Source organism: Diabrotica virgifera, chromosome 2 (assembly GCF_917563875.1).
Source record: "Diabrotica virgifera virgifera chromosome 2, PGI_DIABVI_V3a".
Lineage (NCBI taxonomy): Eukaryota > Metazoa > Arthropoda > Insecta > Coleoptera > Chrysomelidae > Diabrotica > Diabrotica virgifera.
Window position 1 is genome coordinate 65,866,044 of NC_065444.1, and position 27,201 is coordinate 65,893,244.

The 27,201-nt window shown below is 33.3% G+C and overlaps 2 protein-coding genes across 3 annotated transcripts in view; one reads left to right on the plus strand and one right to left on the minus strand.

Annotated features, from left to right (window-relative positions):
* Window positions 1–5,590, minus strand: part of LOC114340295 (sugar transporter SWEET1) — a 36,740-nt gene extending 31,150 nt beyond the window's left edge. The window contains exon 1 of the mRNA XM_050642631.1: window positions 5,075–5,590. Within this exon, the coding sequence (XP_050498588.1) occupies window positions 5,075–5,244 (170 nt within the window). The 5' untranslated portion in view covers window positions 5,245–5,590. The remainder of the gene's footprint in view (window positions 1–5,074) is intronic.
* A 7,002-nt stretch (window positions 5,591–12,592) lies between these two features.
* LOC126879528 (COP9 signalosome complex subunit 5) overlaps window positions 12,593–27,201 on the plus strand; it is a 30,579-nt gene continuing 15,970 nt past the window's right edge. The window contains exons 1-3 of one of the 2 annotated variants that reach the window (XM_050642626.1): window positions 12,593–13,117; window positions 17,823–18,031; window positions 18,088–18,322. In XM_050642626.1, coding sequence (XP_050498583.1) covers window positions 17,847–18,031; window positions 18,088–18,322 — 420 coding nt within the window. In that variant the 5' untranslated portion in view covers window positions 12,593–13,117; window positions 17,823–17,846. Of the gene's footprint in view, window positions 13,118–15,598; window positions 15,684–17,822; window positions 18,032–18,087; window positions 18,323–27,201 lie in introns of those variants that run through there. The other variant, XM_050642627.1, reaches the window with a different exon arrangement.

Consider the following 27,201-nt stretch of genomic DNA (forward strand, 5'->3'; position numbering starts at 1 on the left):
GAAGCGGTTTTTTAAGATGTTCTTCTAACAGCCGATTACATTACCCTTAACGCCAATATTTACGACTTTTTCGTCACATGTAATAGCTGGATTTGATACTTTCTGATATACCAGACAGCAGATACCCATATCCGAAATATTTGCGCCCTGGCTCATGTACAAGTGTTATGTGTTCTTCCACGATCGATTAATAATAAAACTTAATACTGTTTTTTACTTGAGCTAAAGTTTTGTCTTTGCGTCGCCGTCGGTAACTTTCTTCTTTTACCATTGTTCTCTTTGATTATATTTGTTTTTGTTTTCCCTATCAATCGAGCTTATCATTATTTTTCTGGGACCTCTTTGATTTAATAGAAATTCGCGATCATTCTGAGGCACTTTTTGAGATTTGCTACAAAGACAATTAATCAGTGTGTCACATTTGCATGCTGAACGATAGAAACGTGTTAGTTTTACTTTTGTTCTTAAAGCACTGAATTTTATTTTTGTAAAATTCACTGTTTTGCCTGTTCTTAAATGGTTTCATAAGTTTCATATATTTGTCATGATAGGCTTTTAAAAGCTGAATAATTCTTGTATGTTAAATTATTGAATTTAAAGCCTTTTTCCATATTTCCTATAATTTAATATTTAACTGCAACCTGTTCGGCAATACCAGAAAATTAGAAAATTCTGGCTCTTTCTTGCTGAGTTTTTTATCCTCTTGCAACCACAAAACTTCATCGCTTGTTTGTATTTCGGTAAAACATGTTCAGGTATATTTGGTGGTTGCCCAAAAATGAGGCGATCCACAGCACACCTTCATTTTATTCCCCATAGTCCTGGTTTATCTATTTTAAAAAATCTTTAATTTACAAACAACAGTAATAACAAAGTAAGACATCGCACCAAACATAAGTGAAAATTACATGCACGGACTCACGAAGCGGGACATTTCAAAGGGGTTGGGGAGACTAAAAAAAAAACAAATAAAACTTTAAATATCATTTAAATTTGTAATTGACAGCAATTTTAAGTTTTCTTTAATTGATCTTAGATCGAGTTAGCACATATTTTATTCCAAATTATATAAATTGAAATTTCCAAAAAATCAGATATTTAATAAAATTCAAGGTGGTGGGGGGGGGGGGGGGCAGAAGATTCGCTTAGAAAAAAAAATTAAAAATACTAATATGCTGAAAAATAACACTAGCAACTTTTTCACGCTATTAGATATAACATGTCCAACTTTTATTTTTTCGATGCACCCTAATATACATGTTTACATATTGCACACATTTCATGCTTAGGTATTAATGGATTTATGCACAGAAAATGTAATTTGGTTTGTTAATATAATAAGTTACACTGCTGTATCATTGACATAAAAGGACCTAAAACCATATAAATATAATGTAAATGAAGGTACATACATAGTGTGTAGGGGAGAGTTGGACAAAACCGGGTAGGTTGATAAAACCGGGTACCCCATAATTCTTCTAACTGTCTGCTGATATCTATTAGACAATGTTAAAATTAGTGTCCCTAAACCGCCAACAGTCGCGTGTATTCATTTCTACTTCATTTGAGTAATCTGAGCCGGAGCAGTAAGACTTCACCTGTTTTTTGATGCAGGAAACTCGATTTTTAAGGTAGTTGATAGCTGTTTTCTCCTCTAATGAATAACTAATGGCCATTTCCAAATTTAATACATGTTACCTAGTATATTACCTTTAATTTGGCCAAAAATTTTGAATATTGTATAATAATTTAAAAATTTAAATAACATTTCGTGTCTTGTTTACGAGTTTAACAAAACCGGGTAGTCTGAAAATCGACAAAACCGGGTACCCGATTTTATCAGACCTCTTGTTACTTCCAGTTTCTGCAGTGGTTTTTTTGCTTCTAGTTAACTACAACGTGTGGCTTCTTCTGTTGAAGAAGCTAGTAAGAAAGCTAGTAGGAAAAATTTAAAAAAATCTCCAGTCGTAAAAAAATTAAAACTAAATGAACTGGACAAAAAAAGAAAAAACGTGGTAAAAAGGGCTGCACCAAAAACAAAACTTTGGAGAGTTTGGAGGAAGATATAGACTAAGATATAGACTTTCACTATAGGTGAAAATTCTTAATCATTTTAGGCACGACGGGACCCTATAACTTAAATAGTAGAACCTAAAAGAAAACGTTTGAACACTGTGCCGTCACTTTTCAGTGGCACATGCGTCTACAGTGGCGCATCAAACTTTCCACTTATGGACGGGATACATAAATTAAAAAATACCCTCCCTAATTACCAGAATTAAATTTTTTTCATTTTTTTAAGTTTTATGTGATTAAGACATAAGATTCATCGTAATTTTAACCCACCACCCCCCTTCTCCCTGCCCCCACCATCAAAAACTTTATTTTTCGATTTTATTTTTTTTTGTGGGATGCAATCAATTTTAAAATTTCAAAAAATTTACACGCATAGTTAAGGGTTTTATAAAACACGTCTATTTTTTATAGACCTGTAGGTTGAGTGTACATAACCTCAAAAAAATTTTAAATTTTTTTTTTTTTTTGAAAAAAAGTATATAACTTTTTTTGGGGAAAGCTGCAGATCTAATTTTTTCTTAGCCTTGTGTATTTTATCAAACACTATATTTCTAATTTTTTTCAGATTTTTCTGTAACGTCGATCACCTTCAAAAATCCAAAAAACTGTTTTTTAAGGGGGTTTTGGGGGGTTTGAACGTGTTTTTCTGATTTTTAAATATTCTAAAGAACTCAGTTACTTCAAGTTACATATAACCTATACAAACAAAATTGATTTGATATATTATGAAGTCTATAAAATAGGGAAAATCCCCCAAAACCCCCCAAAAAACAGTTTTTCGGATTTTTGAAGGTGGGGAGACTTACGGAAAAATCTGAAAAAAATTTAAAATATAGTGTTTGATAAAACACACAAGATTAAGAAAAAACTAGACCGGCAGCTATTCCTCAAAAAAAGTTATACGCTTTTTTGAAAAAAAAAAATATCTTTTAATTTTTTGAGGTTATGTACACTCTACCTATGGGTCTATAAAAAATAGGCATATTTTATAAAAGCCTCAACTATGCGTGTGAATTTTTTGAAACTTTAAAATTGATTGCATCCCACCAAAAAAAAATAAAAACGAAAAATGAAGTTTTTGATGGTGGGGGCAGGGGGAAGGGGGTGGTGGGTTAAAATCACGATGAATCCTATGTGTTAATCACATAGAACTTAAAAAAATAAAAAAAAAAATTAATTCTGTTAGTAAGTTCTGTTAACTTTTATTTTATTTATCCCGTCCATAAGTGGAAAGTTTGATGTGCCACTGTCGACGCATGTGCCACTGAAAAGTGACAGCACAATGTTCAAACGTTTTCTTTTAGGTTCTACTATTTAAGTTATAGGGTCCCATCGTGCCTAAAATGATTAAGAAATTTCACCTATAGCGGCTCTTAGTCTAATAATAATAATTACGATGCGTGTCTATATTACAATTCACTCTTTTCAAATTATAATGCGAAGGAAGGCTGGATAAAATGTGTGTTTTGCACCAAATGGGCTTATGACACCTGTAGTGCCTATGATGATGTAAATGAAGTTGTTATTTGTGACGTCTGTTCATATATTTTCGATTTTTGTTCACATACTTTTAATAAATATTTTATTTTCTGCCCATTAGTATTTTTACATGGTAATTAAGTTACTACCCGATACCGGTTGGACAAAACTGGGTATTTTGCAATATTTTCATAAAAATAAAAAAATTTAAAAATCTAAGAATATTCTTAAAAATTGGCATTGGCATATCAAACTTAAGTCATTTGAGAATATTTCAATCCGCAGCAAACATTTGCTACTCTCACATAGCAAAAGATACAGACGGTTTTGTCCAACTCTCCCCTACTATTATTATGTAGGTCTATTCAGTAGGTACACTTATTTCTACCAGTCATCAATGATCAGGTATTAGAATATCCCGGTTATAGGAATATTTTTGCTTGGCACGAAGGCTATTCCAATAAGCGGGTTTGACTGTAATAACTAAGAAAACAAAGATACAAAGGTACATTTGGGAAATGTAGTGATAGAAAGCATTGATAAATACAAATACATAGAAACCTGGATTTCAAACAATAATGAACAAACAACAGAAATAATGGCCAGGAGAGAAATAGCATGAAATGCATTTGTAAAAATGAAAACAATTCTCTGCAACAAAAATCTTAGATTAGAATTGAGAGTAAGAGCTGAGATAATACATGTTTTCTATACTGCAATATGGACTTGAAGCTAGACATTGAAGCAAGAACACATAAATAAGCTACAGTCACTTGAAATGTGGTGTTACAAGATGATGCTTAGAATAGCAAGGTTATGGGAGAAAACGAACAAGGAAGTATTGCGGGAAATGGGCAAAGAATACAGAATAATAAACACAATAAAAATAAGAAAGTTACAATATCTGGGGCATGTAGTGAGGGGACAGCGATATGAAATGCTAAGACTGATAATACAAGGAAAGATAAGAAGAGAAAGGAGTAAGATAAGAAGAGGAAGGTGTAAGATAAGAAGAGAAAGGAGTATAGGAATAATGAGAGTATCATGGTTAAAGAATTTAAGGGACTACTTTAAATGCCGTTCTATAGAACTCTTCAGAGCAGCTGTAAATAAAGATTATGATGATGACATCAACCTTCAATTGGGAGACGACACTTAAAGAAGAAGAAAGTTCTTAAGTTTCAACAATTGATAGAAACATTCAATGTATACATGTCATTATCTTTAACATGTTGAAGGACAGAACGTCTATAGACGTCTAATTTCCATTGATGTAATGTGACACAACGTCTATAGACGTTGTTGCATTTTCCCTATTCTACTTTGCAAAATACATATAGTGTCACAACACTTGCTTATACATTTGAAGCACTGTCCTTCAACGTGTTAATAAAATAACAACAAAAATAGCCACTTAAAAATGACAACACAAACAGTGAAGATAACTTAATAATGTACTCTGAAGAACAAACTACTTTAATACATTTACACATAATCTAGTTTTAAGAAAGATACTTACATAGTTATACCCCCAATAAAAGGGACAGCCTGAATTCCAGCTGTAGATTTCTTTTTATAAATGTCCTTGCATATAAAGGCCCCAGAGAAGAACTGGGCAATGGTAACAATACTTGCCGTTTGTCCCACTACATTTTTATAGGGCTGCAAAATATTGGATAAGGCTTCCATTCTGAAGGCTGACTAGTGGAATGATAGTTTTGTCTGGTTCTGGTTATTCAAGCATATAAACAAGGACAAATTTTATAATCTTCACGTTTAAATTAAAATGAAAACTGAATGTGTATAAGTAATAATTGAAAACACTTCAAATTTTGAAAATATTTAAATGAAAATAGTGAAATGATGTCAGGTGTTGATTAGTCCTAGGCCACTTAATTTATGTATCTATTTTATTTTTTTATTATATCAGTAATTGTACTATCACTAGTCATTAAACACGTTTTACAGACTCATTTTTATTAACAAATAGTGTGCATTAAACATTATTAAATTATAATATAAAGATAACGGCAATCAAAATGAATTTATTTCAAAAATATTTATCCTTTATTAAAAAAAGAGAAGAGAATTGGCCTTCACATCATCGGAAAATAAGTCAGTGGCATGACAAATGGGTAAATCGACAAAACAATTGTAAGTTATTTTGATTATTTCTTTCATAGGAGATTCTGACCAATAGAAAGCTACAGACATGCAAATTAAGGTGATAATTTTTGATAATCTCCCGTCGTTAAGCATATTACGTCAGATGCCCTTCGTTGCTAGGTTGCTACGAAAAATTACATTCAGTGACATTAATGACAAATGTTTTAAAAATTATAAAAGTGATGACTTTCAACCGTCAAATACATATTTATAACAACTGTGTGTTTAATTTCACTAATTGGTACTTACATATTATATAAATTACAATAAAATTTTGGTTTTGAACAGTTTTATTCATGAAATAATCGCAACAAATTGCACTCGAACTCTAAAATTAATATATAATTTTTGCCCTCGTGACACTTTCGACATAATTTCGCCTTCTCGCTAACTCGCCTTCGGCTCGTGAAATTAAAACTGCCAAAGTGACACTCGGGAAAAATTCAATAATTTTAGAGCTCTTGTGCAATTACTACTGAATATTTGACGATGTATAATGTTGTACAAAGGACACCGCACACATCTTATGGAAAATATAATGTCACTCAAATTCAATAAAATTTATATGAATCGATTAGTTTTAAATTAACGGTCAATTCTTATCATTCTAATCTATTCTTATAAATTTTATTGAATTTGAGTGACATTATATATATTTTCCATAAGATGTGTGTGCGGTGTCCTTTCGGATGATGTGATGAAATTGAGCTCCATCTCCAGAATACTGAAATGAAATGGATATTACCGGACGATATTTTGAATTTGGGCCAGATATGAGTAATTTTAATAAGTATTTGAGTTCGTTTAGTTTGAAATTTGTTATATTATTTGATTCTTCTTTGATACATATAATATCCTTGTCCTAGGCTTTTGCCTCGTCAAGGAATGGGATCCTGTTATATATAATAAATAATGTTTATTTTAATTTATTTAAAGTCTTCTATATATTAAACACAATTAATTTATTGCGTTTATCTATCTAACCGTACAAATTTATATTAATCTAATCTAATTTATCTTTCTCATTGTCTATCTATTTCGTAAAACGCTCCTTATGCTATTTTTCTACCCCCCGTAGTATAAAAGTGGCAAGGGACGGTTATTAATTGTTCCGCACCAGTTATCATGCAGATTGAAACATACTACATAGTACCCGGACTTCGGGGTCTTTAAAGATTTCTTCCGTGGTTGAATCCATTCACATAATCTTCATCAGCTAAATCTTCCCCAGGTCCACTTCCAAACTCTAAATCACAAAAAGTAGTCACATCTCGCGTCCAAATATGACTTTTGCTCGTGTTTAATTTTGACCTTTGATTCATTAACAGCGGATATGTAGGTCATGGGGAAGAACGGACAGTACTGCTCTTAGTTTCAATGGCGACACCATTTTCGCCAAATTATTAATTCGCTCTACTATTCCGTCCGATTGCGGCTGATAGGCTGCAATTCTTGTTTTACTAATTCCTAGCCTATCGTAGATTCCTCAGAATAGATCGCTCTCGAAGTTCATTCCTTAGTCACTATGGATAATATGTATATCCAAAGGCACCCTAAATCGACTGATGTACTCTTTGATCAACACATCTGTAATAGTGGCAGCCTTCTGGTCTGGAATTGCGTAGATCTCAACACATTTCGTGAAGTAATCCATCAGGACCAACATGTACCTACTTGCACCCATTTTCACTTTGTGGAAGCGACCCTGCAATGTCCAAAGCTATTCTTTCAAAAGGACTTCCAACATTATTTGTCTCATAGAAGCCTTTCTTTTTTGGTAAGTTCTGTGACTTGTGGCACAGGTAGAACGTTTCTTACACCAGTCCTTTACATCGTCGGAACTATTCATCCAATAAAACCGTTCCCGAGTTGTCTGAAGGGTTTTCTTTACTCGATGTAACTGTCGAAGTACTTCGACCAATCTGATCGTTGGAACCACCAACTGTGTTCTATTCCCGGAACCATCATCATTTTCCAAACATACTAAAAAAGCTACAAATACTACAAAAGCAAGCCGTCTTCCATGCTAATTGAGTTCCATTGAGCCCAATACGTTTTAAATACTGAGTATAGGTTTGATTTCTCTTTCCAAAATGATTAAAGCGTTTCTTCTGAGTGGATTCTGTTTTTGATCTGCTGGACAAGGCCTTCTAGAAAGATAATCAGCGTTCCTATCTATAACTCCGGCCTGATGTTCAATCTCGGAATTGTACTCTTGGAGCCCTTCAATCCATATGGATATCTGACCTTCTAGATTCTTACTTAAACTGCTTTTCATCAGATTAACAAACTGGTCAAATTTGTTTTCATCGTCTTCCTCTTTTACGGTCCAAACTTAGCTGTACCCACCAGAAGCGTGAGTAGCTGATTCATGTTTGAGGGCGGCAGGCAAAACATCGACCAGCCTCTTATTGTAATGAATGAATATGAATGAATAAATGTTAGGACAAACAACTTTTCCTACATGTCTTCACTAAGCTGAGCTGTTGGATAAATATATCGCACTAACCTGGCAATATCTACCTCATATCCTTACCAATATTATATAAAGTATCGCGTGTTTAGGTACTCTCTTCTTAAGTTGTTCGAAACCATCTGTCTCCTCTACAGCTGTAGTCTGTATGTGGTCAATACTCAGGTTTACAGCCTTTTCTTTTTCGGACCATATCCATTCGCTCTTACAGCTGATTCGAACTGTTTTTTTACATAACTATGTAAATTATGTACAATTTGTAGAAAAGCATCTTTTATGTAATATGTACATAATTTAAATCATTTTATAATCATTAATAAAATATAGTTAAATAATCATACTCATATCAAAGATAAATCACCAATGACGCCACTGGAAATAAATTGCACATATGGAGACTGTAATAGATTAATACATATGTAGATAAAATCTATGAACTAATTAAAATACATTGAACGTGTTTATTGGTTTATTAATTTACCTACGAATGAAATCTAAAAATTTCTGCACTCTAGTCTAGGGGATAACTTTTTATGGTAGGGGAGCAAAGTATGCTAAATGTGCAGTCACTCGAGCGTTAGGGGATCTATTGGGTTGTGAAGAGTGGGTCATAAAACCAAAAAAAGTTAAATAAAGTTTTCCATTTTAGTTTGAACTTTCCATTTTTAATTTAATTTTCCATTTCCAACAATCGTTTTTTTATATTATAGCGCCATCTATCAATAATTCGAAGTGTATTTTTCAGTTTTTCGATCTGATGTACATTTCGCGAAATATCGCGGGATTTGTATTTAAAATTTTAAATTTATCCCCACCCCTCTCCGTGGGAAGTCGTGTTTGGTATCATTGGATAGATTTTCAAAAAATATTGAGCACGCATTTTTTAGTTTTTCGATCTGTCATTCATTTGACGAAATATTCGCTTTTTTCTTGTGAAACTTTGGGACTCACCCGTTTCCTGACGTCCGCTCAAATCATCAGATTTTTGAAATATACACTGTTAAACTACTTAACTTACCTTATAATCTGACGATTACAAGGTTTCTCCCCATGTAATAATCTGACGCGCTCGAGTAACTGCAAAAATCCCCGCTTGGGCTCTCCTACCATTAGATAAGATTTTTAGAAACCATAATATGTGACCCGTGTTGAGCTGGCCCCCCCCCCCACTTGCAAAAATTAAAAAACAAATAGCCCTGATTTATGAGCTATTTATGAGCTCTCATATTCCGCAAACTAAAAATTTTGAGCTCGTTCCACTGAGCAGGAATTTAATACCCTAGTGGGGGGGGGCTGAGTCAGCCCCCCCACTACTTAAAAATAGGAATATTGAATCGGTTTTTGCGGCAGAATTACGAGCTATTTATGAGCTCTTGAAATTATATAGTTTCGATTTTTGAGCTCATCCCCTTCACCCCCAAACAACCCTTTAATTGATTTAACTTAAGAGAAAGATGCTGAGAAAACTTAAAATATATCGTATTGCGGATATAATTCCTATAGCTTATATACTCTAAGAATAAACTATTAAATCAAGGGCATTTCGATTATTGAGCTACAACCCCTTCGCAAGAAAACCACCCTATCTTCCCGGCTTAAGAGAAAGTTGTACTTAAAATGCGTTAAACTAATTATTTGGCGACTACATATCATTTAATAATTTATAAGCTTCCAAATTACGCGCATTTAGATCAGTAAATTGCAATTTATTTTGTATAGTGCAGTCACTGAAGGTAAAAATCAACGATTACCTTCAATTTCGGTGAACCTTCATCGATTTTCACGAAAATTGGTCAGTGGTTAGAGGATACGTCAAGAAACAAAGGTGACATGGTACCACCTTGCTCCTTTACCCTGAGGGTGGATACCGCCCCTTCTCGGGGGTGAAAATTACTTTATAAAAAATAACTGCACAAATCAATAAAAGAACAAATTAAAAGCAAAATTTATTATATAAAGTTAATAAAATAAGTCAATAACTTTTAAGTTATTAAAGATCAAAGATTTTAATTATTTGTGAAAAAAATGCATGTTTTGAGGAGGTTTTTTTGTAAATCACTGAAAAACTGTAAGTTTTTACAAAAAAGTTAATAGTAGTTTAATTCGTGTAGCTTATATTCTAAGAATAAACTCTAAAATCACGCGCCTTTCGATTATTGAACTACAACCCCTTCGCAAGAAAACCATCCCATATTCCCGGCTTAAGAGAGGGTTGTACTTAAAATAATTTAAATTAATTATTTGTCGACTATATATTGTTTAATAATTTATGAGCTCGCAAAATATACGCATCTCAATTATTGAATTGCCATTTTCTAACTATAGTGCAGTCACTGAAGGTAAAAATCAACTATGACCTTCGATTTCGGTAAATCTCCATTCATTTTCACGAAAATTGGTGAGCGGATTTTGATACTATCAACTTTTTCTGGATCTTATTTTTGATGGGTATTTCTAAATACTTTGACAAGTATTTAGTACCTAAGTGTTATAAAATGCATCTTTTTCCCGTTATTTAAGCTTGAACCCTTAGATTTGAACAGTCGCGGAAAAAAATATATATTTAATTACCAATAACTTACTTTAAATTAACATTAAAGGTTTTTCAAGTAAGCAATTTATTATATTTTTTATTAGCTTCAATTTTAGTGATGAAAACTTTTTTGTAAAAACTTACAGTTTTTGAGTCATTTATGAAAAATCGCTATAAGGCATGCATTTTCTTTCCAAAAATTAAAATATTTGATCTATAACTCAAAAAGTATTGATTTATTTTAATCACATTATATAACAAATTTTGCTTACAATTTGTCCCTCTCTCGATTTGTGGGGTTATTTTTAATAAAGTAATTTTCACTCCCGAGAAGGGGTGACATATACCCCAGGCCAAAACCCCAAGTTGTTATTGTCAATTCGTGAAAATAAATGGAGATTTACCGAAATCGAAGGTAATAGTTGATTTTTACCTTCATTGACTGCACTATAGAAAGAAAATGGCAATTCAATAATTGAGATGCGTATATTTTGCAAGCTAATAAATTATTAAACGATATGTAGTCGCCAAATAATCAATTTAAATTATTTTAAGAACAACTCTCTCTTAAGCCGGGAAAATGGGGTCGTTTTCTTGCGAAGGGGTTGTAGCTATATAATCGAAAGGTGCGTGATTTAAGAGTTTATTCTTAGAATATAAGCTATACGAATTAAACTACTATTAACTTTTTTGTAAAAACTTACAGTTTTTCAGTGATTTACAAAAAACCTCTTCAAAACATGCATTTTTTTCACAAATAATTAAAATCTTTGATCTTTAATAACTTAAAAAGTATTGACTTATTTTATTAACTTTATATAATAAATTTTGCTTTTAATTTGTTCTTTTATTGATTTGTGCAGTTATTTTTTATAAAAAAATTTTCACCCACGAGAAGGGGCGGTATCCACCCTCAGGGTAAAGGCGCAAGGTGGTACCATGTCACCTTTGTTTCTTGACGTATCCTCTAACCACTGACCAATTTTCGTGAAAATCGATGAAGGTTCACCGAACTTGAAGGTAATCGTTGATTTTTACCTTCAGTGACTGCACTATACAAAATAAATTGCAATTTACTGATCTAAATGCGCGTAATTTGGAAGCTTATAAATTATTAAATGATATGTAGTCGCCAAATAATTAGTTTAACGCATTTTAAGTACAACTTTCTCTTAAGCCGGGAAGATAGGGTGGTTTTCTTGCAAAGGGGTTGTAGCTCAATAATCGAAATGCCCTTGATTTAATAGTTTATTCTTAGAGTATATAAGCGATAGGAATTATATCCGCAATACGATATATTTTAAGTTTTCTCAGCATCTTTCTCTTAAGTTAAATCAATGAAAGGGTTGTTTGGGGGTGAAGGGGATGAGCTCAAAAATCGAAACTATATAATTTCAAGAGCTCATAAATAGCTCGTAATTCTGCCGCAAAAACCGATTCAATATTCCTATTTTTAAGTAGTGGGGGGGGCTGACTCAGCCCCCCCCACTAGGGTATTAAATTCCTGCTCAGTGGAACGAGCTCAAAATTTTTAGTTTGCGGAATATGAGAGCTCATAAATAGCTCATAAATCAGGGCTATTTGTTTTTTATTTTTTGCAAGTGGGGGGGGCCAGCTCAACACGGGTTAATATGTGAATGTTTACTATTACTTTAGGGAGACTTAAATATATTTTTTTAGAATAAAAAATATTTTATTATGGGGCAATTGTACAAAGTTAAAAACAGTAATTTATGTTTTAGAAAGAAATAGACTTCATATTTTAGAGATATACATTGACCTTCACGATTTATCATGGTTTTATAGGATTATAGATAGGCATCAAAAAGAACACTTGTTTACTTCATAGTTTCCTTATCTAATATATATTATGTGTGTGTATATTATGTGTGTGTATGGGCGCCTAGATATATTTTAAGTATAAATTTAGACATGTCTAAGACTTCAAAAGGTGTCCAATAGACGAAGACGAAGTACAACCAATCAGTGTGAACGACATAAGACCAACCTTATAAGAAATGAAAAATGGGAAGACTACTGGACCTGTAAACATTGTTATTGAATTGATAAAACTCAGACCATCAGCCCATCAGTACTAAATAGAATTGTTAGCAGAGATCTTTAATAAATGTCTAATCAAATAAGAAAATAGTTCAGAAGATTGGTGCTTGGCGTATACAGGGAGTCCAGAAACTCTACCGACAAACGAAAACAGGACGTTCCTCAGATAATTTTAAGAGAATTTAATCCAATTCACCTAGTCCGAAAATGCTTCCTAAGGGAGCTAGAGCTCTTTGAAGATGGCGTCTTTTAATTAGTTTTTCTTAAATGCCTCCAGAACAGTTCTAGTTAGAAAAACGAAAATTGGTACACATATTTGTCTTCCAGAGGTAAATCATTCCATTCATTGTAAATTTCTAGTACCGGTCACAGGTGTCCGTTTTGGGTAGGATCATGATTATTTTATCGCATAACTTTTTTGTCTTTAACTTTTAAGCATTTTTTACTCTAGATTATTAAACTCTGAGGTATTCTAGTACTAAAAGATACTCTTGCTTTAAGTCGGTAGGATACACCGTTTTCAAAAAAAATCGATTTCAAAATATATCGTTTCTTGAATTTGAAATTTTTTTTTTTAATTATGGTACGAGCATGTAATGAGAATGAAAGAAGAACGATGACCAAAACAGGCCGGAAACTGTGTTTGATGGAATAAAAGAAGGAGATGAAGACCAGCATTAAGGCTGTATGACACTATACATTTAATATACACTCATAGAGTTATATATTAGCATAGAGAGAGTGTCTCTCAGAGCGAAGTGACGACACCACCTTTTTTATTTGGATTAGTGCTGTTTCACTCTTACGCATAGTAAAGCTGCTACAGTTGTCCTCCTCTTCCGTGCCTATATTCACACTGAATGTCATCATAGATTTTCGATACAATGTGTTAGAAAGAGATGCAGCAAACCAGTCCATGAGATCTTGTCGTCAGGAAGCGCGGAAGGTAGGCTCTCTCTATGTTAATATATACCTCTATGTATACACTATACATTCTAATATCGTTTCTGATATGTCAAAAATATGCATAGTGTCATACACAGATACAAGAAACGATATCAGAAACGATACAAGAATTTGAGTCAGACACAGATTCTTGTACAAGAACTGCGCCAATTTCTGCGCAAAGAGCAAAAACGTAAAACCTGCTGGTAAAACATCTAAAATATCATAATTACTTACTCATAATGGCGGCTGAAATGAAAATGGGATCATGTATATTGATGAGTTTATTTGTGTTTTTGTAGGTATTATTTATAAATCTTATATTGATACTTAATATACCGTTTGATATGGACTACTGTTCTACTAATAACCATATATTTAGCTCCTAGTAAAGTTTAAACTATAAATTTAGGTTTCATGATGCATAATTTTTTACAAAATACAATTAGTCCTGTCGCCAGGGGGGGTACAACGGCCTCCTGTATTCAGATGGACTTACCCAAGTTTTTTTTATATATTTTGACCTGTAGAACACGAATTTTTTGGGTAACAGTTGATCCGGATGTCGATAAGATTGTTATAAACCAAGAAGTTGAGGAATCACATAACAGCGATTTCTCGCAAAACAAAACATTTTTTTGTATTTTTTGGGCCATTTTAACCAAAAAATGTTCCTTCAAATTTTTTCGTAGGATGCATAGTTTTCGAGATAAACGCGGTTGAACTTTCAAAAAATCGAAAAATTGGAATTTTTTAACGCGAAAAACTTTTGATTAAAAAATAAAATAGCAATTCTGCTTACTGCATTTGAAAATTCAAGTCAAATTATATCGGTTTTAATTATTTGTATGGCCAAAAATATATTATTTTATTGTTAAAACAAAGCTATAAACACCTAGTGCTTGAGTGATGTTTCAATGATTTCTCATTTAAAATCGAACGAGTACGTAGAGGAGATAAAAGTGCAAGCGGGGCTATTTGTAAGTAGCATGCATTAAAACGCATGTATTAGGCACGGGAAACAGTATGTGTTTATAGCTTTTTTTAACAATCAAAAAATAAATTTTTAGCAATGCAAATATTGAAAACAGATATAATTTGACTTAAACTTTTAAAGGCGGTAAGCAGGATTGCTATTTTATTTTTTGTTCAAACGTTATTCGGGTTCAAAAATTGCAATTTTTCCATTTTTTGAAAGTTCAACCGCGTTTATCTCGAAAACTATGCATCGTATGAAAAAACTTGTAGGAACATTTTTTGGTTAGAATGACCCAAAAAATACAAAAAAATGTTTTGTTTTGCGAGAAATCGCTGTTATGTAATTCCTCAACTTCTTTGTTTATAACAATCTTATCGACATCCGGATCAACTGTTACCCAAAAAATTCGTGTTCTACTGGTCAAAATACATAAAAAAAACTTGGGTAAGTCCATCTGAATTAAGAAGGCCGTTGTACCCCCCCTGGCGACAGGACTAAATAGCTCCTATATAATTTGGATCAAATTGAAGATAATTCTAATGCAAATATTTTAGCACAAATTCAAAACAAAATAATCAACCTCAAACAGTCAACGTAAAATTCTGGTTAACATTAAAATGTTAATTAAAAGTTTATAAATTTTATAAAATCCTTAAAATCAGCTGTAGATGCAGTACTACTTCGGTGGTACTACCATAACGTGACACGGGGTGACAAACAAAATATCGACCAATCACGTGCCGAATTTCATACAATTTTCGATACAAGAACTTGCATAGTGTCATACAGGGGCACAAATGTACGTACAAGAAATGATACAAGAAAATGTATACAAGCAACGATATCAGAAACGATATTAGAAATTATACAAGAAAATGCATAGTGTCATACAGCCTTTAGAATGGACAGAAGGAATGAGATCAATAATGAGATAGAGCCATAAATGAGAAGGAATGGGCCGATCGAGAAAGGTAAAGATCGAAATGCGGGATGCTGAAGGCCGCGTCCCACCATAAAATAATTTGATCAAACTGGTTTGAGCAAAGTGAAAGTGACAGTTAGTGACGTCACACCCTGAGTGTTCATTGTGGATAATAATGAAAAATTTTGGATAATGTCTAGGTAATGGGAACGGCAATTGGAAGGTGGAAACACAAAAAAAATCTTATGTATGTCTTTGTACTCACTTTATAATGCTAAAAAAATCACGGCTTCCGAATTGCCATGCATATTTTTTCTATAATTCTCATTTAAAATTCTGTTTTTAACATGAATTTTCAAATATATCCTCCATCTTGATTGTTCTGTCCTTAATGTCATGTCACTTTTCTACCAATGTTGCCATATTTTCAAAAATATTGTCTTGCAAAATTTTGTAAAAATGTAAAAAAATAATATAATTTTGAAAAAACTACATATTATTTTGTTTTAATTTTGTCTTCATCAGTTATGTGTTATGTTTATATTAGTTTCGGTTAGTTTAGGTTAGGTTTGGTCAGGTTATGTTTTAGTCGGTATATTGTGATTGCGCGCAGCGGTCAAATACCTCCTGGGGTACTCTACACTCTAATACCCGAAAGTTAGGTTTGGACCGAAGGGTTAGGTCTTCCTCCTTTGAAAATTGTACTGTATAATATATAATATATATAATATATTAATTTTTTTAAATTAGCAAAATTTCCGTTCAAAACGAATAAGAAGTAAATAAAACTTAGACACCCTGTTGAGAACCCTGACCGCTGCGCACAATTGCAATCTGCCCGTTTTAGTCATTCTAGAATATTATTATAAAAACGGTACTTTATATTTACCTATATTTAAATTATTACAAAATTTTGCAAGAAATAATATTTTTTGAAAATATGGCAACATTGGTAGAAAAGTGACATGACATTAACAAGGAAACAATCAAGATGGAGCGATATATTTGAAAATTTATGTTAAAAAAGGAATTTTTAAATGAGAATTGAACTAATTATAGAAAAAATATGCATTGAAATACACGTATCGTATTTTTAAGAGCATTATTAAGTGAGTACAAAGGCATACATTAGGTTTGTTCCAACATGAACTTTTGGACGGCCCAGAAACCGTCACGAAACTACTTGTACCGTTTGTTGTGCGCATGTTCGTAATTGTATCGCCCAGTTATCGTCCCATGACGGTAATCATATATTTGTCATTTTTGTTGGTGACAGCTTGTGTGCTTTTAGTCGATCAAAGGCTCAAAAAATTTAAAGAATTAAATCCTAGTGCTCAAGTCAGTCCAACCAGCACATTATGCATTTGCCCGATTACTGAAATGATCATCACGAAACCGTCACCGAAAGATCACAATTCTTGTTGGAACAGTGGGAAGGACGATCCGATGACGATCATATTTTTGTTGGAACGGATTTTCTTTACTGCGCAGGAGCGTTACCGTTTCGTGACGGTTCTCGGTCGTGTTGGAACAAACCTATAATAAAATTTCTCTAATTTCACCTCAAATTTAGCATGCACTTTTCCTAGACTTTTACCAAAATTTTAATTTTAAATAAAGTACAAACAAGTTAGACAACTCAATACAAAAAATTTGATCAAACTAGACTGATAGTGAGAGCACAGATTTTTATAATTTCAAAAAAACTGCAATTGTGACGTCACTTTGACGTACTTCCGGAGTTTGCTTAAACTGTTTGATCAAATTATTTGATGGTGAGACGCGGCCTTGACATCACTTGTGGTTTACACAAATTTTAAATTTTAAAATTGAAAACAGTAAAGAATTTATAATTGGTTTAAAGCTAATATATTATTAAACTTCCTCATTCCAAGGAAAAACAGTTTTGATTTCAACCGATTTATAATCGCACTGTGTGCTCTTAGCCTTACAGTATTCAAGGCTACAAGAGCCTTAACTGTCATGAGATGTATGTTCTGTGAAATATTTGTCTATTATGTCATGTGTCATGTCATGTCATGTCTGTCATGTCAAACATCATTCATTTTTTACATGTTGACAAAATAATCGGCAGATCACTGCAATAATAATTATTATTATCAATTTTATTTCTTTAAAATAACTTATTGGATATTACAAACCGGTGAATTTACCTTTCTCTTCTTAGTTATTTAAGACCTCATAATTAAAGATGTCTAAAGTAGGATGTTCTTCAACATCAAGCCAACAATTCGAGGGCGAAGCACCCTCCTCTGTGGCCCAAAAGATGTGGGAAATGTCTAATGCTGTGGAAGTTGTTAGTTCAGTAGATGAAATATATCGTTACGATAAAAAACAGCAACAAGATATCCTAGTCGCTAAACCATGGGAAAAAGAGTAAGCTTCATTATCTTCTGTTCTTTACCATTGTCTAATATATTTGTATATTTCAGTCCACATTTTTTCAAAGATATCAAAATTTCCGCATTAGCTCTTTTAAAAATGGTCATGCATGCAAGGTCTGGAGGAACCCTCGAGGTAATGGGATTAATATTAGGTAAAGTAGATGGAAATACAATGTTTGTCATGGACTCTTTTGCTTTGCCAGTAGAAGGTACAGAAACTCGTGTTAATGCTCAAGCCCAAGCTTATGAGTATATGAGTTCCTACATCGAAGCAGCAAAGTTGGTAAGTACTAAAACATACATTTAACACATTCGTAGACACATCTACATATGCACACAGTCCTGTCCCTTTGTAAGTGTCTGCATAGGCAGTCATGTCCGTAAATTTGTTAATACTTTACAAAAACTGAGCCATTTTGGCCTACCTTTACCCTGTCCTGATTTTTCTTTAATTAATAGTAACAGAATATCACCTGTGACCAGGACTTTTGCACAAAGACTGCGAAAGTATGAGTGTGTCCATATTTGGTACACATGGTTGTTAAAGTGTTATAATAGATAAATTAAATAGAAACTACTTATAATGTAATAAGGAATATCTCCAGAAGTTTTCAAAACCCTCTAACCCTAACTTGTACTTGCACTTCTATATTTGAAGAGCGTGTATGAATTTCTAAAATTAAAATGGCTAAATGTTGAATGCCATATAAAACTCACCTGCTTGAATAAAATCCGAATCACACTCTGATTGCATTCCTGTTTTTCTTTCACCCAATATATCATTTATAGTGCATAACATGGTGTTTTTTTTTAAATCTATACATTTCTTCAGAATCTTAGATTTTGTGTTACCTAAATTTTTTGGCAAGCTCTTCTCATTCTCAGGACCTTCATCAGTTGACATGTTTCTTCTTTCTAGAGTCTTCAGGACTGCCTGTTGTACCCTGAATCAAACTAAATCTGGCTGTCTCACTAACTAAAATAATAAAATATTTGCTGACAGATGTGTTAGCGACATCTATCCAAACAAAGAGAAAAGAGAGAATTCTCTTTCAGCTCAAAATGCAGAATTCGTAGTAATAGTCTATTGCCTGAGCTTTTTACTAAAGTAGAGCGTTGATTATCCGAAAGTCGATCAACCGAACGACCATTTATCCGAACTGTCAAATCCCAATTTTTCAAGACATGTTACATAGTTAGAATAGAATAGAAATATGCTTTATTGCCATGAAAAATTTTACAATTTTATCGACAAAGCTTATAAATAGTCAAAAAAACAAAACAGTAACAATCCAATTTACTAAAATTACATAAATCGTCAATATATTTAAATAATAATAATAATAATGAAGTTAAAACAGAAATAATCAATTGCAAAAATTTATATAAATTGCAAATGCAGTCTACCTAATAGTTAATAAAAAAGGTTTAAAAGTTAAAAAGTTAAGCTGCTGCATATGACACCCAAATATAGATAAAAAAATAATAAAAATACTACTTGTGCAAAGGGTACTGTAGTTTCTTAGTTATTGACTAAAAAAATCTTCTACTGAATAATATGGTCTTTCAGACAGGTAGGCTTATGTCAGTTTACGAAATTTGGGGAAATATGTTGCAGATTTTAGTTGTAGGGGGAGATGGTTGTACATTTTTTTTGCGGAATATAATATCGATTTCTTCACTAACTCCGAGGACGGGGTCGACAAATAGATGTCAAACGTAGAATTTCTCGTGAAGTAGTCATGATTAGGTCTTGGTGGAAAGACATGTAGATGTTTACGAATTAAGCAAACAGTTTCTAAAATATACAAAGATGGAAGGGTTAAAATTCCGTGATCTTTGAAGTAACTTCTGCAATGTGTTGTTCTTCTGAGGCCAAACAGATATCTTATTGCTCTTTTTTGTAATTTGAAAATAACATCGCATTGGGTACCAGAACCCCAAAAAGGAAGACCATAACGAAGATGTGACTCGAACAAAGAAAAATATGTTATTTTGGAAGATGCTAAATTGAGTTCATTCGAAACAGATCTTATAGCATAGCAAGCTGAAGAGAGTTTCTTCCGTAACAAATCGATATGGAGGGACCATTTAAGGTTGCTGTCTAAAAAAATACCAAGAAATTTTACAGAATCAACGGTACTGATCTGGCTGTTATTAAGAGGTAAGAGTTGAAGAGCTCCTTTATAAGACAATGCTACTGTTTTGTCTACGTTAAACGAGAGTAAATTTGAGTCAGACCAGGTTTTTATTGTAAGTAGGTCAGAAGTTATAGTAGCATGAAGAGTTGCAAAATTTGAGTTGCTCCAAGTGATACTGGTATCATCAGCAAAAAGAAAGATTTTTCCATCGATTTTTAAATTAGTGATGTCATTAATAAAGATAAGGAAAAGTAGAGGACCCAATACTGAACCTTGAGGTACCCCACAATGTTTTTGATACTAGAGTCTGTATCATTTGCTCTAACCAATTGTTTCCTATCATCCAAGTAAGATTGGAACCAATCTAAAGAAATGCCTCGAATTCCGTAGAAATTTAGTTTTTTTATCAAAATGTGATTTACACAATCAAAAGCTTTGGCGTAGTCACAAAAAACGGTGGCAGTGTGAAGATTATTGTTTAGTGCTTGATAAACCTCATGTAGTACAGAAAACATGGCATCAGTGGTGCATTTATTATTTAAAAAGCCGAACTAATTTTGTGATAAAATGTTGTTTTCAACTAGAAAGGACATAAGTCGGGCTTTTATGAGTCTCTCAATAATTTTGGAGAGTACCGGTAGTAGTGCAATAGGTCTATAATTGCAGGTATTAGATATTTCACCACCCTTATGAAGAGGAATAATGATGGCTGTCTTCAGGCACTCTGGAAATTTACCTTTCTCAAAAGAATCATTAATTAGTGAGATGAGGACTTCTAACACATTTTCTGGAAGATTAGAAAAATTTTTTATCAATAGACCATCAGTACTACAGGAAGATTTGCTTTTGATACTATTGATTGTTTGGATCAGTTCAGATTTATCGACTGGTTTTATAAAGAATGAATTCGAGATAGCAAATGGGATCTTGTTGTGGCAAAATAGTTGATGTAATATTTTTACTCACATTAACAAAGTATTCATTTAGATTTTCAGGGTCTGGAAGGGAAAATGTTTGAGCAGTGTGGGTTTTATTTCGAAGATCGTTTATTATGGACAAAGTTTCTTTTGCAACACTTTTGGAGCTTCCCAGACGGTTCTGGTAGTAGACTTTTTTAGCTGATTTTATAAGTTTAAGATAGGTTGCCCTGTACTTGGTGATATATTCAGTGATAGAGACGTTGGTAGTAAATTTCTTGATATAGAGAAGAGAACGCATATTCTTGGAAGATATTCGGATACCTTTAGTAGCCCAGGGTTTGTGATGTTTTGGCTTAATTGCAATTAAAGGAAATGTTTTATTGAAGATACAGATAAGCTTATCTAAGAATTCACTGAAATTATTATCCACGTCCATGGCAGGAAAGCGCCACTCAGAGGTTAAGCATAAATTTTGGAATTTACGAAAGTTCCGGGTGGAAAAAATCCTGCCTAAACGTCAGGTTTTCGAGGAGGGTTTACTGGAGATATTAAACTTCGTATAAACTGCTTCATGATCAGATAGTCCAGCATTAATAATTGTAGAGTGGACATCAAGGGGTGAGAAATCTGAGACTGTATAATCAATTATGATAGATGAAGTTTTTGTAATCCTTGTAGGAGAATCAACGTGCATTGTTAGACCATACGATTCAAATATGTTGACCAAGGATATTTGTGTAGCACAAGCAGCAGCATAATCAATGTTAAAGTCCCCGCATTAAATTTTTCTACTTTTATGGGGCAGGTCATCTAACAAATTTAGCAGGTTCTGAAAAAATAGTTCCACGGAAGAGGCAGGTGATCTATAAATGCAAATAATATAAAGATTAAGATTCTTATTGTAAACTAAGGAAAACTCAAAGGAGGCTTCACTTAACAGAAAGTCATATTTTGTTACCAAAGAAAAATCATTACTCGTAGACAAAATTAGTGTCCCCCCATAAGCTGAGCTTGGACGATCATACCTAGCAATTGTGGTGTATTTATCTACAAAAAAAGTCTCGTTGACTTCAAGCCAGTGTTCTGTAACCGCAACTACCGGGGGAAATCCTAATTCCTCTAGGAACAAAAACAATTCATCAGTTTTGTATCTTATAGAACGAATATTAATCAGAACCATGCTAAAGTTGTTATCACTAAAACAATTTGAGGATTCCGGTCCCTCAGAACACGTCGTGATGTTTAAAAATTTCGTTTTGGAGAGGCAGCGGAATAGTAATTTCGGTGACTGTCCCTTGATTTTTGCAGGTGTATAATTCTTTCAGAAGTGAGAAATGACCTATAAGCATTAAGATCAGCTTCCACCTCATCTGGACCAATTCCATAGGCATTGTTGAAGTCTAGCAGAATTTGTCGTAGATCTTCTGTCTTAGTGGGAAGTCCCTCGGAAGCCAAAAAGAGTTTAATGCTTGTGTTGGTAAATCCATCGTAAAACACTGAAGCTGGTTGGTCATGTAGATAAGAAAGATGAAGTTTAATGGCTTTTAAGATATCTGGTTCCCTTAATCTGGCTAGAAGATATCGACTATTAGAGTTATTGTTTAATCGAACTCTTGGTGAGGTTAGAAAGCCACCAAAGCCATCCCCTAAAAAGCTAACAGGAAATTTTGTTGACATTGGCAACACCGTATTACCGACAGTTTCGCAAACTGCAGTGGAAGGAGTGAAAGATGACAACGTCAAAGTCGTCAAAAATGTCACTGTCAGTCAACATCAAAAACAACAAAAATCGCAATTGCATCACAATACTCAGCAAGATCAAAGCCACATTGTCAATGATTCCAATCTAAACTCACAACTCTCTTCTGAGTTACAAATCCTTCCCGTCATCCAAGAGGAAGTGACTGAAAATGATGGTTTCAAACTGGTGTCATATAAAAAAAGAAAACAAAACAGAAGACCAAGTCCCAAGAAAGGCATTAACACTGATAACCTACTAAAGGTTGTAGCACCTACTCCAATTAAATCATGGGTATTTATATCAGGTTTTACTCCTGAAACTGAAGCAACTGATGTTTTCAACTTTCTCAAAAAATATGAGCTTGACCAGGACTGTGTGTGTGAGAAGATGGTTACCAAAAAGAACCACCTATATAGCTCTTTTAAGGTAGGAGTTCCTGAGATAAACAATGATGCCATAATGTCATCTGATTTATGGCCACTGGGAACTAACATAAACCATTTTCTCCATGTTCAACGCCCTCGATCCTCAGTGAATCCGCTGAAGAAAACCGTGGTGCAGTAAATGTTCCTGTACATAATAATAATAATAAAGGTATTTTAGGAAATTTTAAGAAAGCACAAAAAACTATTTTACACTGTAATATACAATGTTTGCGTACCTCCTTCTTAGATCTGGAGGTCCTCCTCAATGAAGTATCAGCAGATTGCTTATGTATAAATGAACACTGGCTAGTATCTGAGGAACTATTTTCAATTAAAATTAAGAACTACAGAATGATTTCTGGCTTTGCAAGGACTGTGGGCTCTCATGGGGGTGTAAGTATATATATTAAAGAAACCTTTGATTCTGTTTCATTAAATCTTGAAAGTTTGTCTCTTGAAAAACATTGTGAAATAACAGGTGTACATTTGGTAAAATTTGATATTCAACTTGTCACTGTGTATCGTACCCCAGATGGTGATTTAAATCAATTCTTCAATACAATGTCAAAAGTTTTCAAAAAGTTAAATACAAATAAACCTCTTATTATAACAGGGGATTTCAATGTGCACTTCAATGAAAGGGATATTGCAGCCCTGGATCTGTGCAATTTCTTTAGATCCTATAACCTCAAAAAATCAATAAAATTTAACACCCGTTATAATAGATGTCTTGATAACATATTTACAAATATTAATAGTACCATGTTGCAATCCGAAGCTGTTGATCTTTCACACACTTCAGACCACAAAGGCATATTGTTTAAATGTGAAGTGTCCCAAACTACTTCTAAATCTAGAATAAGCTACAGGCCCATTACAGAGATGGGACTGGCCTCTTTAAATAACAATCTTTGCTTACAAAATTTTTAATTTATTGATAATGAATGTATTGATGTGGACTCAAGGTTTAAAATGTTTATCGATATTTTAACGCAGGCAATAAATCTGTCTTTTCCTGAAAAATCTAGGCTTGTTGAGCAAGGTAAACAATGTAAAAAAAATTCTTGGTTTAATGATGATTTGAAACTTATGAGGGAGAAACTACAATTTTTGACATCTTTAAATAAAAGTGACCCCGTTTTAGTGACAAAGAAAACACTCTCAGAATATAGGAAAAAATACAGACATGCTATACATAAGGCAAAGATTAAATCTAATGATGATTTTATATTAAACTCTAACAACCGTCAACAGGCTATGTGGTCCCTAATAAACTCAAGATGTAAGAATTTACCAATAAAAAATTCATCACTCAATGCAAATAGTTTTAATGATTTCTTCTGTGGTATTGCTGAAAATGTAATAAATACACTTAATCATACTGACCAATCATTCAATACATACCTTAGTTTTATACCACATGCTCCTTCATTCGCCTCTAATCATTGCTCCTTCAGATTTGAGCCAACAAATTTGGAGGAAGTTGTAAAAGCAATTGAAGAATTAAAAAATAGCCAGAGCAAGGACCCGGATGGAATGAACACAAAAATAATCAAGGCAATTAAACACAACATTAGCTTACCTTTAACTAAACTAATAAACTACTCAATTTCATCCTGCATTTTTCCTTCAGTGTTTAAAACTGCGAAAGTCATACCTCTCTTTAAACGTAAAGGTTCGGCTGATGATCATAATAACTTTCGTCCAATTTCTCTTTTGCCAATTCTTTCCAAAGTGTTTGAGAGAATCCTAAAGAAGCAGATCAATGACTATTTTGAATCTAATCGGCTTTTTGCAGTGCAGCAATTTGGATTTAGAAAAAACAAAACAACAACACTTGCTATCGATCATTTTACAGGCAGTATTTTGGAAGGATTTGAAAACTTTCTTGATACCCTTGCCTCGTTCCTTGATCTTACTAAAGCTTTTGATTGTGTCACTCATAGTATTCTTCTTAAAAAATTACATGCCTATAATTTTCATCCTATGTCTATTCAATTGATTGAGTCTTATCTATCAGATAGATTTCAATATGTGTTTTTTAACCAGCTTAAATCTGATAAAAAACCTTTGATGTATGGAGTGCCTCAAGGGTCAGTTCTAGGTCCAATATTATTTCTCATTTATATAAATGACTTGGGATTTTCACAAGAGGGCCCGGTAAGCACAGTCCTATTTGCTGATGATACTACATGCTATCAAAGTTACCACCCTTCCCAAATCAGTGATATTGATCTTGAGACCACAGAGAGCAATTTGTTCCAATGGTTTTTGGCAAATCGTCTCTCTCTCTCAATAACTCAAAATCACAAACAGTGAACTTTACCCTAAGACATAACACCATTACACATCCCATTTTAACAGATTGTTCACAGGAAGCTAAATTTCTTGGTGTTTATCTTGATCAGGGACTCACTTGGGAACGGCACATACTGAAACTTTCCCAAAAGCTCTCAAGCCAACTCTTTTTATTTAGAAACCTATCTAAGGTTACCTCCCTTCAAACCCTTCTTACATCATATCACAGCAACTTTCACTCACGACTAACTTACGCAATCCTTTCCTGGGGACACTCTTGCCATATAGATAAGGTGTTTGGTCAGCAGAGAAAGTGTATTCGCATAATCACAGGTCAGGGTTATCGGGACGATTGTAGGCAGTCTTTCAGAAACCTGAGGATTCTCACACTACCTTCTGTGTACATTATGCAGTGCCTGTTGTATGTTCATCAAAATGTAGATCTGTATAAAACACAACAGCATACTTATCAGACTAGAAATCATGATGCCCTTGTACCAGACTTCAGTCGACTTGAGAGGACCAGAAATGGAACCAGATACCTAGCATTGAAATTTTATAACTCTATACGAATATCTATTAAAAGTCTTGATTTTAACCAATTTAAGAGACAAATTAAAAATTATCTTCTGATGGGTGCTTTCTACTCATTTGAGGAGTACTTCAGATCTAAATTTTGTTTTGTCCTGTAATTTAATTAGTGTTTAGTTTTTAAATTTTAGTAATAGGTTTTTTTACTGAAGTACTGTTAACTTTTAATGTAATTTTAGACAATTTTAATTATTGCTGACCTGTAAAAGTACATTTGTACATTATTACCAATAAATACTCTACTCTACTCTACTCTACTTGGTGGGGTCAAAGGATCCAGATTTATCGATGGTTCTAAAGTATCCTTCTTAACGAAATTTATTGGCGAATGGAACGGATTCTTAGATTTACAAACTTCGATGGCTTGCTTGTCTGTACGTATGTTTGTGGTTTCTACTTCATCTTTGTTCTTGCGAGAATTGGTAATTGGATTTTCCAAGGTGACAGGGCTTCTGAGATTCTTCGGATTCTTATGTGACTGAGATGAAAGCATTGGTTCAGAATAGGAAGATTCTATAGACGATTTAATTTAGTTAGTTTAATAGTTTTATTCGTATTTTTATTTTATTTAGTTAGTTACTTCCGAGTAGCATCTAGGCAATAAACTAAATTTTGTCTCAAGAAAGTAAACACTCGATTGAAATTGACAAACGTAAGCGTGTTACCCATTCTATGAAAGATAATATTATGAGAGATTACAGGAAGGTGAATCTGCAAATAAGTTAACCAATGAATACTATTATGGATATAAATATAACAAGAGACGAGCAAGTAATTTTATGTCCCACAGTCTCACTGTAAACACGAAGTTAGATAATATTGTATACCTGTAAATGGTTTACCCAAAGAAGATCTCAGGGAGAATCCATATCTGGTCCGATTCTGTCTGAAAAAGCAGTTCAATTCAATGAAAAACTGGGAGATTCGTCAAATTTTCAAGCAAGCGATGGTCTTCAATTTTCGTCAATATTGTACCTAAAATATAAAATATGTTTTGTTGCAAATATTGAACTTTTTTGTTTAATTCCTATTTGTCATTAATACCA